Source organism: Durio zibethinus, chromosome 18 (genome assembly GCF_047325235.1).
Source record: "Durio zibethinus cultivar Kanyao isolate XHJ-2024 chromosome 18, ASM4732523v1, whole genome shotgun sequence".
NCBI lineage: Eukaryota > Viridiplantae > Streptophyta > Magnoliopsida > Malvales > Malvaceae > Durio > Durio zibethinus.
Window position 1 is genome coordinate 3,458,038 of NC_143179.1, and position 12,458 is coordinate 3,470,495.

General features: G+C 30.6%; 1 protein-coding gene across 1 annotated transcript; it reads right to left on the reverse strand.

The window, feature by feature from the left end:
* On the reverse strand, nt 1-3,163 carry LOC111300273 (uncharacterized). The gene is made up of 3 exons (XM_022895907.2): nt 2,665-3,163; nt 740-2,292; nt 1-284 (listed from the first exon to the last, which is right to left on the reverse strand). The coding sequence occupies exons 2-3, from the start codon at nt 2,240-2,242 to the stop codon at nt 261-263; spliced, it is 1,527 nt and encodes a 508-aa protein (XP_022751642.1). The 5' UTR covers nt 2,243-2,292; nt 2,665-3,163; the 3' UTR covers nt 1-260.
* Between the last annotated feature and the right edge of the window lie 9,295 nt (nt 3,164-12,458).

Below are 12,458 nucleotides of genomic sequence, written 5' to 3' on the forward strand. Positions count from 1 at the left end.
TTTAACAAAACCAACTCGATTTCAGGAGGAAAATACATACACGAAAGAGCTCAAACAAACCGGACATGCTCATTTTTCTTTTCATGGTGGGTGCATGTTCTGCAATTTTTTTGCATCATGTTCACTTTATATGAGCAAAACAATCTCAATCAAAAAGAGAACATTCTACACTACATGTGCAGAGAGCAGTTAATTTTTTTGCCCATCATGTCTTGATGTCACTGGTGCTTTTTTGAGTAGATTCCACATTAATTGTTTAATTACATCCAGAAGTACAGCATTGCCTGTGCACATATATCAGTCACGTTATCAAGCTTTGAAGAAAATGAATACAAATATAATGAAATCCAGAATGCTGAAAAGACTAAGCAGGCCTTTGCCATACCTGTGACCATTAATATTTGAAAGCAGATCAAAGCAATATAATGCATGTGGATGCAAGAGAGTTATAAAAAGAAAATGGTAATCTGATTCATTTAATACGATGATATAATATAAAAATAATATAATAAAAAATATAAAAATAATATTATTTAAAATTTTAATAAAAATATTTAACAAAAACTAAAAAAGATTTTGTATTTTATGTGTAAATACAATTGTGATATATAATTTTAACATAAAAATATTATATAAATATATAAATTATCATTATTTTATCCTATATGAATATACAAATTCCTAAGTAGTCTAGAGAAAGGGCAATCACAAGAAATAGATAACAAGTGGAAAGTCATACCTCTGTGAGAGGAAGTAGAGTCACCTCATCCGAAGGCGAGGATTTCTTGGGTCTCCAACTTCTCATCTCAGATTGTATTGAATTAAGCTGTTCTCGTAGATCCTTTAACAAATTCAATGCCTCTTCCCTTCCTTCACTAATTTCATGCCTTCTATTGTTTCTCCCACTCTCAAGCTGCTCAACTCTCTGATTAAGCTGTTGCAACTCAGATTTACAGTCAGTAACACTAGTGTGTCGGTGAAGAAAGGCCGATTTGCAGTCAGCATTTGTCTGATCTCTCAGTTTGCATAATCTTTTCTCATGGTTTGCATTCAGCAAGTTATTCATTTTTACCCTTTCAGTTTCATATTCAGCAGGCAATTTGCAGTCAGCATTCGACTCATCTCTCACTTTACATGATTTTTTCTCAGGCTTTGCACTCGGAAAGTTATTCATCTTTATCCTGTCAACTTCTGCAGGTGGTTCAAAAGTTTCTCCCACGATCAAGTCTGGCTTTTTAAGCCTATCATCTCTTTCCAAAATTGACTTGCCCTTACTTTTTTCCCCATTAAAACAAGTTTTGTTCTTTTCACTGGTTTCTGGGACTTCAAATATGTCTGAGACTTCAAATATATCATGAACAGGACTAGAGGAAAAAGCAGAACTTGGAATTGGTCTTTCTAATGAATCTTCATGAGATTTTATTTTGTGACATTTAGGGGGAAGATTTGCTCTTGATGGATCAGTGAGTGAGCTGGTATTTCGGGACACTGATTCAACCTTTACATTTGAAATTTTCTTTGGACCAACTTCTTTAAAATCTGAAATCTCTTTCACCTTTTCATCTAGCATTCTGATCTGCTCCGAGTAAGAATTGAAGTCCCCAGCTGATGAGTGAACTGAACTTCTCCTTGAACCCAAGCTTTGATCACGAACTACCGGGTCAAAATTTCCAGCATCTACGCTTGAAAACAAATCTTGCATTGGAGTTGGACAGTTTTCTGCATCATTAGTATTCTTCTTTTGATAGAAATCTGTTGGTAAAGTTGCAGGCAGAGAGCTGAGTCTTCTCACAGTGGCTTTAATGGCCTTTTCTCCAAGGCATGTATCATTTCTTTCTGCAAATGGATTCTCTGGAAACTGTTTCTCAAAATCATCCAAATCATCACAGCCCAAGCTTAGAAGTTTGTACTTATAAGCCTGAATTTGGAACTCAAGAGAAGAAATTTCCATTTCTTTCTGATACATAAGATCTTCAAAAATTGCAAGGGACTCCTCTGCATGGCCAATCTTTTCTTCTGCCAATCTCTTGTATTGACTTGCTTCCATCTTCACTGCAGCCTTTTCACCTTGCAAACGCAGTATCATGGACAAAGCTTCATTAGTGGCAGTAGCAGAGGCTTCTCTTTCCACATCTAGCTCGGCATAAAGCTTCTGCAGAAGTTGCTGTTGAGAGAGAAGTGTTTCTTTTAGAACTGTAATATCCGTTTCCTGGATAGCCAAACTTGCACCACTACCAGCCATGGCACATTAATTCAACTTGATACAATGTCAAGCAGACTTGGTTTTGACTTCTGAAAGACAAACAGATCAAATTTCTCTTAATATCAAACACCCAGATAATTATCAAACATTGATCCATTACATATTGATGTGAAAAGCATCCAAAACAAAAAATTGAAAAAGAGAATCAAGTTATGGTAATAGAATTATATAAGAACACAGAAATTAGGGAACTGGTGCATTGCACAAACACATTAATTTCAATAACCATAAAACCCAACATAGGCTTTCGCTATTATATTATCCGTAGAAAATGTTACCATAAAAGCATCATATTTCAGGAAAATAAACGTAGATATATTACATTTTACTGACAAGATTCAAAAACCAGAAGAGAAACTAAATTCCAATAACTATCTAAACTCTAGAAGAAACAAAGGTACCTGGTAGTTTGCATAAAGAAACAAGTTTGATCCTCGGAGCAGGTCCCCGGGCCCTGATTGACGATAAAACGATCAGTTCCTAATCTTCAAGAAACCCAAAATAGCAATCACTGCTAGGCCCTCCAAAACGAAGAGGAATGGAAACTCAAAACAAAACCCAGGTTTCAATTCTGAAAAATCAAAGATAATTTGGAAACAAGAAATAAGAGAATATGGTTAATGGCAAGATAATTCTGTTTTTCTCTCACAATGAAACCTAGGAAACCTGAAATCTGTTGGATTTGGTAAGAATTATTACAGATACGGCTTGGCTTTTGCTTTCCTTTGCATTTTAACAAAGGAAAGCCAAGACCAGCCGCGTCTGGTCTGAAAATGAAAAAAAAAAAAATGACAAATGGTTTTGGCCAGTCAATCCTGATAAAGAAGAGAGAGAAAGGCATTAATTGTTGTTTGGAAACTGCTTTGGATTTAAAACGTACGATTAAACCTTGGACATGTCAAGGGTGAGTTAACGTTAAAATCTGCTATTTGTTGGCATTTGAGTTTTATCAGGCGGAACATCATTAATCATGGATGATGAATCATTACCATTGTGGGACATGTTTCCTTCTTTTCTTCTTTTCCCGCAAACTTCGATCAAAACCTTCCATTTTAAAAAAGCCGTTAAGGTTGAAACCCATCTTAACGGCTATTAGATGGTCCGCATGTCTTGCCGACCATTTCAATACATATATTGCCTGCCCCACGCCTTACCTTTGTTATATAAATTTAATATTGACTTTATCTTTGTCAAATTTAATTTTTGATCTCTAAAATTAAAATTTTAATATTTTATTAACAAATTACATGATTATTTATCTTTATCATTCAATATGGTACACGACAAGTTAGATTAATTTGCCTTTGACTGTCAAAGTTAAGGGTCACTTAAGATTAACGTCCAAAAAAGGCTTACACCACAGCAAAATGGCGTATTAACGAAAGTTTTGTTGCGATATTTCACTTATAAACGTCATTAATTTTCGTGTTTTGTTAAAACTTCAAGCGTTTATTATCCAAACGCCACTAAATATTCAAATAGCGACGTTATTACTTATAAATACCACTCAAGATTTGATATTAGAGGTATTTTTCGACTAAAACGTCTTGAATAATTTTTATTAAAAGTTTCGGTGAATAGTTAAGGTATTTTTTGACAGACAACGTCTTCACTAATCACGTTATAAAAAATTATATGAGATTAATGAAGGTGTTGTCTGTAAGAAACGCTTTTAATATTTAGACTAACAATTTCTCCAGGCTTATTAAATTACTTTCTGCAAAAATTCTTTCAATATTAAGCTTATCGAATTGTTTGGATTGTACAGATGTTTACCATAAGATTGTTGGTTTGATTTGTCTTTCAACATTTTTTTTGGGTTTAGGCACAAATTATTTCCTATTGATTATTCTAGGCATTTTCTTGGCAAAAATGCCTTCATCAATTGCTTTAAAAAATTTTTCATAGAATATTGAAGGCGTTTTTTGTAGAGAGATGCCTTTAATAATTGATAGGAAAAATATTGAGTCGATTCTTTAAGGTGTTTTTGGTCGAACTCGCATTTTATAATCCAATCAGTAAATTTTTTTTTTTGGATTTTTAAAGGCGATTTTGTAAAAAACACCTTTAATATTTCATAGACAAAACTTGGATGGGATGGTTGAAGGCGTTTTTGGCTCAAAACACCTTTAATATTCCCAAGGATAAATTTTAATGGTCGAATTATTGAAGGCGTTTATATCCAAAAACGCCTTCATAAACATTTTGTTGGGATTATTGAAGGTGTTACCCGTAGGAAAACGCCTTTTATAATCCATTCGATTGATTTTTAATTGATATTATTGAAGACATTTTTTGCCCAAAATGCCTTTAATATTCCAAACAATAATTTCTTGGAGAGATTATTAAAGGCGATTTTGATAAAAAAATGCCTTCAATGTTTTCTATTAGGGGTAATTGAAGGTGTTTTCTTGCTAAAAATGCCTTCATTAATTGCATAAAAAAACATAATTGATACTTTATATGTGAAGTCAGTTGTAGGTTTATGCCCAGAAAAATGTTTGCTGTCAGTTGCATATTTATGCCCATAAAACATTTGGTTTATATATCTGATACAATGAATTACATTTTGGAATTTGCATAATGAACATTATTGTATTTCAAAAAATTGACCATACATTTGAAATTAAAACTGATAACATTGCCATATTAATATACTTTTTTGAAATAATCGTACTCAGTAATTTAATAAGTATACATAGTATATTTATATTAAGTATAACAATAATATTAAACCAATACCCTCAATGTACAAACTTAAAGTTTCCATTCAACATGGCATGTTAAAAACATTATAACAATTTGTTCCATATATATTTACATTTAACCAACAATGACTAACTTGAAGGTTTATCAACATTGATAAATCACAATACAAAATCACACCATTCTTTACGGACTTCATCCAGCTCTTCTTCTGTGAAGCTTTCTTTACCCTCCCACTAAAAAAAAATATCATAAGTAAATGTTAAGAAATGAGAACATAATGTACCGTTTTATTTTTTTTGAATATATGACGAGTTTATGAAATTTATACTAACCTTGAATGGTGTGGTTATAAAATCATGTAACACTAATCTCTTACATAAAACGAAGGATATAATATCCACATTCAGTATTATCGGGTTGACGATGTATCTAAAAATTAAATTAAGTCGGTTTAGAAAATATTTATCTACATAAACTCAGCATTAAAAGAATAAATTTGACATTTATCGGTAATGACACCCATTTTGGTTTCTTTATCTTCTTATTGAATGCAAATATTACCCTAAATTGAAAAAAAAAATTAGTGGGAACATAAATAAAATTTTTTATGAAGAAACATAACATATATAATATAATAAAGTACTGTAATACCTCTTTATAAAATTTTAAATATCGGGGTTAGGCATTGTCATTGGATTAACTGAATTAAGAAAGTATGACGTTAAGGATTTGGTGTCAATCATAATAAGCACCTAATGACGATTGTAAAATAATAACAATAATATACTCAGAATACATATTAGATTATATAATGGAGAAGGTTAGAGTAATTAAGGTTGGAATATAGCTTACTGCATTATACGAGAGCAAATAATAATCAACCGGTCTTTTCATGCATAGGATCACATGATTAGCACGATATATGATTGTGCCCCTCTGCTCACTAATGAAGTTGGGGTCAATGAATCTAAATCTGTTCATCAATTATCTCCCCTTCAACTCTCTATACAGGAAGTTACATGATAACAATCAACACTGCTAGTTAGTATTGCACCCTAATACTAACTTACTACATATTGAATGTGCATATTTGTATTTATAAGCTAACCTCATATAAGTAACGATTTCAGTAGTTGATAATTCATCTATTTCATAAAATTCTTTCACCTCATCCATACCAATGAAAGAAAATGATTATTTATCAAATAAGTCTTCTTCAAACTCAATGGATATGAAATTTTCATCGGTACTATTCTTCAACAAATATTTTATTAACTCATCCATAAAGGCCTGGACAAGGGTCAGACTTTGAGTCAGAACATCCTCCTACAATATTTAATGAAATATAAATATTAAAACCAAATCATTCAATATAATAAACAAACTAATATTCAAATTATAAAAAATATCAGACTTCTTGGGTGGTAGTGGATGATGGGATGGCTTCCTTACTTGTAATGGAAGCTTATCGTACGGGGACGATGCTATCAGGCTGGGGTACTAGCATAACTTGCTGCATTACTGCCAACATAGACTCCAAAGCAGCGAGCCTTTGCTGTTGGTCATTGAGGCGTTGCTCCTGGTTATTAATTTGTTGCTGTTGTTGCTCAATTATTGCTTCATATTGTGCATTTCTCGTTCGAGAGGTTTTTGGTTGTTTACCAAAATATGTTGATGGCAAGACAAATTTACCAACCCCACAAATTCGACCAGACCTTTCTTTAGCACCTAATCCTAAAGACAAAGGATCTTCGCCATATTGGGTTACCAGTTCATCAGATTTTACTTTGGTAATATAATCATCCTGAAAGACAATAATAAGTTGAGTTATTAGAACAAATCTACACAAGCTAGTATACACTCATGCATACAACCACAATGCCAATCATACATTATATAAAAAAAATAGTTATACATACAATCTTTTTTGCTATTTTCTCGGTTGCTTCATTTATGAAGGATCCATCTTTTCATAGATGTCCTTGTTTCCAGACATCTCATTCGAAAACTTTTGTGTTTGAGCTCATCGATTTCTATTAAATCACCTAATAAAAGAATCAAAATGTATGAAATAAATGTTCATAAATATTCATTAATGAGTATAAAATAAGTGTGCGAATACATACAAACTCATACTTCACAGTTGCATATCTTTTTCTTGCTGTCCGATGGCAATGTTATTGTTTGGCCCAAATGTCCCAATGTTGTTATTTGATTTTCTACAAAATCAAGAAATTACGTCAATCACATATAAAGATCAAAGGCTATATTGCATAAAGACTTATAAACTTGGACTAATTTGGTAATGGGTTTACACACCGAGAAATCTTCTGAAAGTCGATGTTGCATAAAATTTATCCAATCTTCAACACTTATGACATCTGCATATGTCGTAGGTGAAATAACCAAAACATCACCTTCACCAGCTAGCAGTAAAATATATTGAGTTGTCAATTTACTTTTAAAGTCTTTAAAAGCTTTCCCAGCAGATTGTAACACAATCTTTTTACACTCAATTGGGACATCAAACTGTTCTTAAATAAGTTAACACAAATAGTATCAACACATTGAATTTCAATTAAATGATCATATAACAAATTTTACGAAATAGTTGAATAAATATACCACAACGGACTGCCATATCTCATCCTTTAGATCATCAGAAACTCATCATCAATCGATGTATGTAATTGAAATCCTTCGACGGATGATGGCTCTAATATGAGTAGCCATCTTGGTAGCTTTTTTCGACACAAGCTACCCACTTCGATTGAAGTCAACATGAATTTTTGTGTCAGTCACTTTGATTTGTTTATTTGGGCCCCTTCATTTTCTTTTTTGGCCTACACTTCTTTTTTTTACATGTTTATTAGAAGGAGAACAATGTTGTTCGGAGTCCATATTACCTGTAATATTGATCATAATTATACGAATTACATAATATGACTCTCTAAATTGACCATTGTACTTAATTTAATACAACCAATATCATACTATGTACAGAAACAACATTTAGCACACCATTCAACAATGTGCTCATACACACCTTTCAACAAACCACTCAAAAACATCATTCAGCCCCCATTCAAACTCATTCAGCAAAATAATATTAGACAATAAAGTTCAGGAAACCATTCAGCATGAAATATTATTCAGACCCTTAATATTATACAATACCATTTGGCAATACAATATCAGTCAATAAGGTTTAGTAAACTACTATACTTAATGCATACTACATAGAAATAACATACTTGTAATATGAATAGAATCTTAGACGACTATGCTAATAGTGATGTTAATGAAAATATATAAACGCGTATGTCAATATTAAGGAATTGAAAAAAATAAAAATTCTCTATTGAAGGCGTAAATAATACAGTAAACTAAAAAAAAAAGACTTAACGGTTAAACCAAACATTCGCAGTTGTGATTTGTTGAAGGTTGATAGCGAGGAATGGGAGAAAGAAAGCAATTGTCTGCTAGAAATGTGTGTAAGGGTTTGGTTTGTTTGATTGAATAACGCAGCTTTTAATCGTTTTGTCTACCAACGCTCTATAAATTTCTATGTTTAAGGTAGGGAAATGAATATAAAATTAATTATTAAAGGCATTTATATGGAACAACGCCTTCAATAATCACCTAAAAATTTTATTGGAGATTATTGAAGGTATTTTTTTACAAAAAAGACACCTTTAATTATAAGCATTTAAAATTATCCAACCAACTTATTAAAGGCGTTTCTTATAAAAAAAAAAGGCCTTTTCTAATTCTTAAAAATTATAAAAGGCATTTCCAATAACAAACTGCCTTCAACAATTATGAATTTTCAAAGTTTATAACAAATTATTGAAGGCTGTTTATAATAAAAGATGCCTTTAACAATCTGAAAATTTTTTTTGAGGGAAATTATTGAAGGCATTGTTTTTTGCAATTGCTTTCGGTAATTATCTACAAACTATGATAAAAATTATTAAAAGCGTTTTTCTTAGATATACATCTTTAATAACAGTGTTAAAATTTGTGTGGCGGTATATAGAAGGTATTTTACAATAGAATACGCCTTTAGTGATTTTCAAAATATTAAGTGAAAAATTTTTGAAGGCGTCTGTTATTAACAAACGTCTTTAGTAATGGATTACTAAGTTTAAAGAAATATTGAAGATGCCTTTTTCTAATAAACACCTTCTATTACCACCGTGGTATATTGAAGGCGTGTCATAATAAAATACGTATTTAATAATTCAAAAAAATATTTTTAGAAAAATTATTGAAGGCATTGTTTTTTGCAATCGCTTTCAGTAATTATCTATAAACTGTGATAGGAATTATTAAATACATCTTTCTTAGATATATGCCTTCAATAATAGTATTAAAATTTGAGTGACGGTATATAAAAGATATTTTACAGTAGAAGATGCCTTTAATAATTTCTAAAATTTTTAGTGAAAAAATTTTATTGGAAATTATTGAAGGTGTTTTTTACAAAAAAAGACGCCTTTAATTAGAAGCCTTTAAAATTGTCCAACCAACTTATTAAAGGCATATTTTATAAAAAAATACCTTTTTTAATTCTAAAAAATTATAAAAGGTGTTTTCACAAAAAAATCGCTTTCACTAATTATGGATTTTCAAAGTTTATAACAAACTATTGAATGTATTTTATAATTAAAGACACCTTTAATAATCAAAAAAATTTTTAAAAAAAAATTATTGAAGGCGTTGTTATCTACAATCACCTTTAGTAATTATATAGAAACTGTGATAGAAATTGTTAAAGGTATCTATCTTAAATATACGTTTTCAACAATAGTGTTACAATTTATGTGGCGGTATATAGAAGGTATTTTACAGTAGAATATGCCTTTAATAATTCTTAAAATATTTAGTGAAAAAATTTTGAAGGCGTCTGTTATTAACAAATGGCTTCAGTGATGGATTATTAAGTTTAAAGGTATATTGAAGATGCATTTTCTAATAAACGCTTTTCATTACCATTGTGGTATATTGTAGGTGTCTCATAATAAAAGACACCTTTAATAATCTGAAAATTTTTTTTTAAGAAAATTATTGAAGGCGTTATTTTCTGCAATCGCCTTCAGTAATTAACTATAAACTGTGATAAAAATTATTAAAGGTGTCTTTCTTAGATATATGCCTTCAATAACAGTGTTAGAATTTGTGTGACGATATATTCAAGATGCCTATAATATATTCAAAAAATATTTATGAAAAAATTATTGTTGGCATTTTTTGTTAGTAAATGCATTCCATAATCCTATCCAATAAAAATCTTCTCAAACTTAGCACATCCAATCACCAACTTCAAGCTTTATCTTCATTATTATACTATTTCTCTTTCCAGACCAAGTACAATTTACTTTCCCTTTCCTTTCGCTTTTAGTATTCGAGCATTATCTTTTAGAAATCTATTTTGACTATTCATAACTTATTGACTTTAGCTTTTACTTCATTCAACTATTTCTTCAGCTTTTTTAATTCACGATTTCTTTTTGATGAAAAAAAATTTCTACAAAACTCATCTTATTTCACCTTATGTCAACCCCAAGTACAAATACTTTTAGGTACTGTTTACGTTAGTAGTAGAGTTTTAACAATCATAATATCTGATAGCTAATAAATTACTTCATAATAAGGAGTTCTCGTTTTGTGTAAGTACTGGTCTTGTTATTATCTTTTGTTTAAAACAAAGTAAACTATGCAATTGTACATGTTCGTTTTCATATTAATTTTTTATATACATTGGTCTGATAATGTAGCAACTAATAAATGGATAAGAATTGGATGCAAAAGTCAAGATTAAGTCAAAAGTACAAAGATAGAGTAAAAATTTTTTTTAATTTTGCATTTGAGAATACAAGTGAAGATAATATGATATTATGCCCATGTGTGAAATGTACTAACATCGAGTGGCAAATGCGTAAAGTTATTTATGAGCATTTAATTAGTATTGGATTTCTATCGAGATATGTTAATTGGTATTTTCATGGAGAGTCTATACCGTCAAGATATTTCACTATAGTTTTTTCAACATCAAAGGCTCCCCATCACTAATATGATCCCTTTATAACAGATGACATTGAAAGCATATTGCGAGATACTTTTAACATTCATAACTAAAATTTTCATAATTTTTCTCTCCAAAATAAAGGATTTAATTAGTCTAATGTTGAAATGCATGAATTTGGTGAACCTGGGACAGGTGTACGTGATCAATAACCTAGAGGAGAAGCATCAAAGTTTTATAGGTTGCTTGAGGAGATGAATGAAGAACTTTTTAAGGGATCGAAGCATTCAAGATTATCTTTTTGTGTTCATCTTTTTCACTTGAAATACTTATGTGGATGGATGAAAAACTCTCTGACTTTATTATTACAGTTTATGAAAAAAATATTTTTTTTTGTAAAATTTTTTGAATCTTGTAAGGAATAAAAGAAGATGATCAAGGATTTAGGTCTTGGATATGAAAAAAATTCATAATTATCCCAATGATTGCATGTTGTATTAAAGGGATAGAAAAAATTAAGAATCTTGTCATTTATGTGGTATTTCTCGTTGGATCGATAAAAATCTCAATGAAAGGTTGAATGATAATGGTGATAAGGTATATGTAAAAAAGAAGCCTGTTAAGGTTTTACCCTATTTTCCATTAATACCAAGACTTCAATGACTTTACATGTTTTTCAAAATTATAGATTCAATGAGGTGACATCATGAGAAACGGACGAATGATGGATCATTAAGGCATCTTACAGATTTTTTGGCATGTAAGTCATTTCGTTCTAGGTTTTCAAACTTTGCATCTAATCTTCAAAATGTTATGCTTGGACTGATATCTGATAGATTCAATCCATTTGAAATGATGAGTACTTTTTTGTATTGATTCCTTACAATTTTCCACCATAGATTACTATGAAGCAACAATCATTTATATTGTCTATGATAATTTTTGAGAAAAAAAGTCTGGATAATAATATAGACATCTACTTATAACTTTTTATTAAAGAGTTAAAGCAATTATAGGAAGGAGTTGAGACCTATAATGCATCAAAAGTAGAGAACTTCAATATATGTGTTGCTTTATTATGGACTATCAATGATTTTTTTACTTATACGAATTTATCTAGTTAGAGTATAAAAGATCATTATGCTTGTCCATGTTGTGCTGCATAAATATGTTCGACGTGATTATGTAATGGTAGGAAGTTCTGTTATATGAGACATCGTCGATGGTTAGATGATAATCATCAATTTAGATTTCAAAAACATCTCTTTGATAGAACTGAAAAGTTAAAGAGATTGCCTTTACTCATTAGTGGTTCTAATATCTTGTCAAAGTTAAAAGATATCAATTTCACATATGAAAAAATGACTCCATCAAGAAAAAAAGTGAGGGACATCTTTGAAGGTATCTGGACTCGTATTACGTAAGTTGGTGATAATCATACAGAAGTTGGTGATCTTA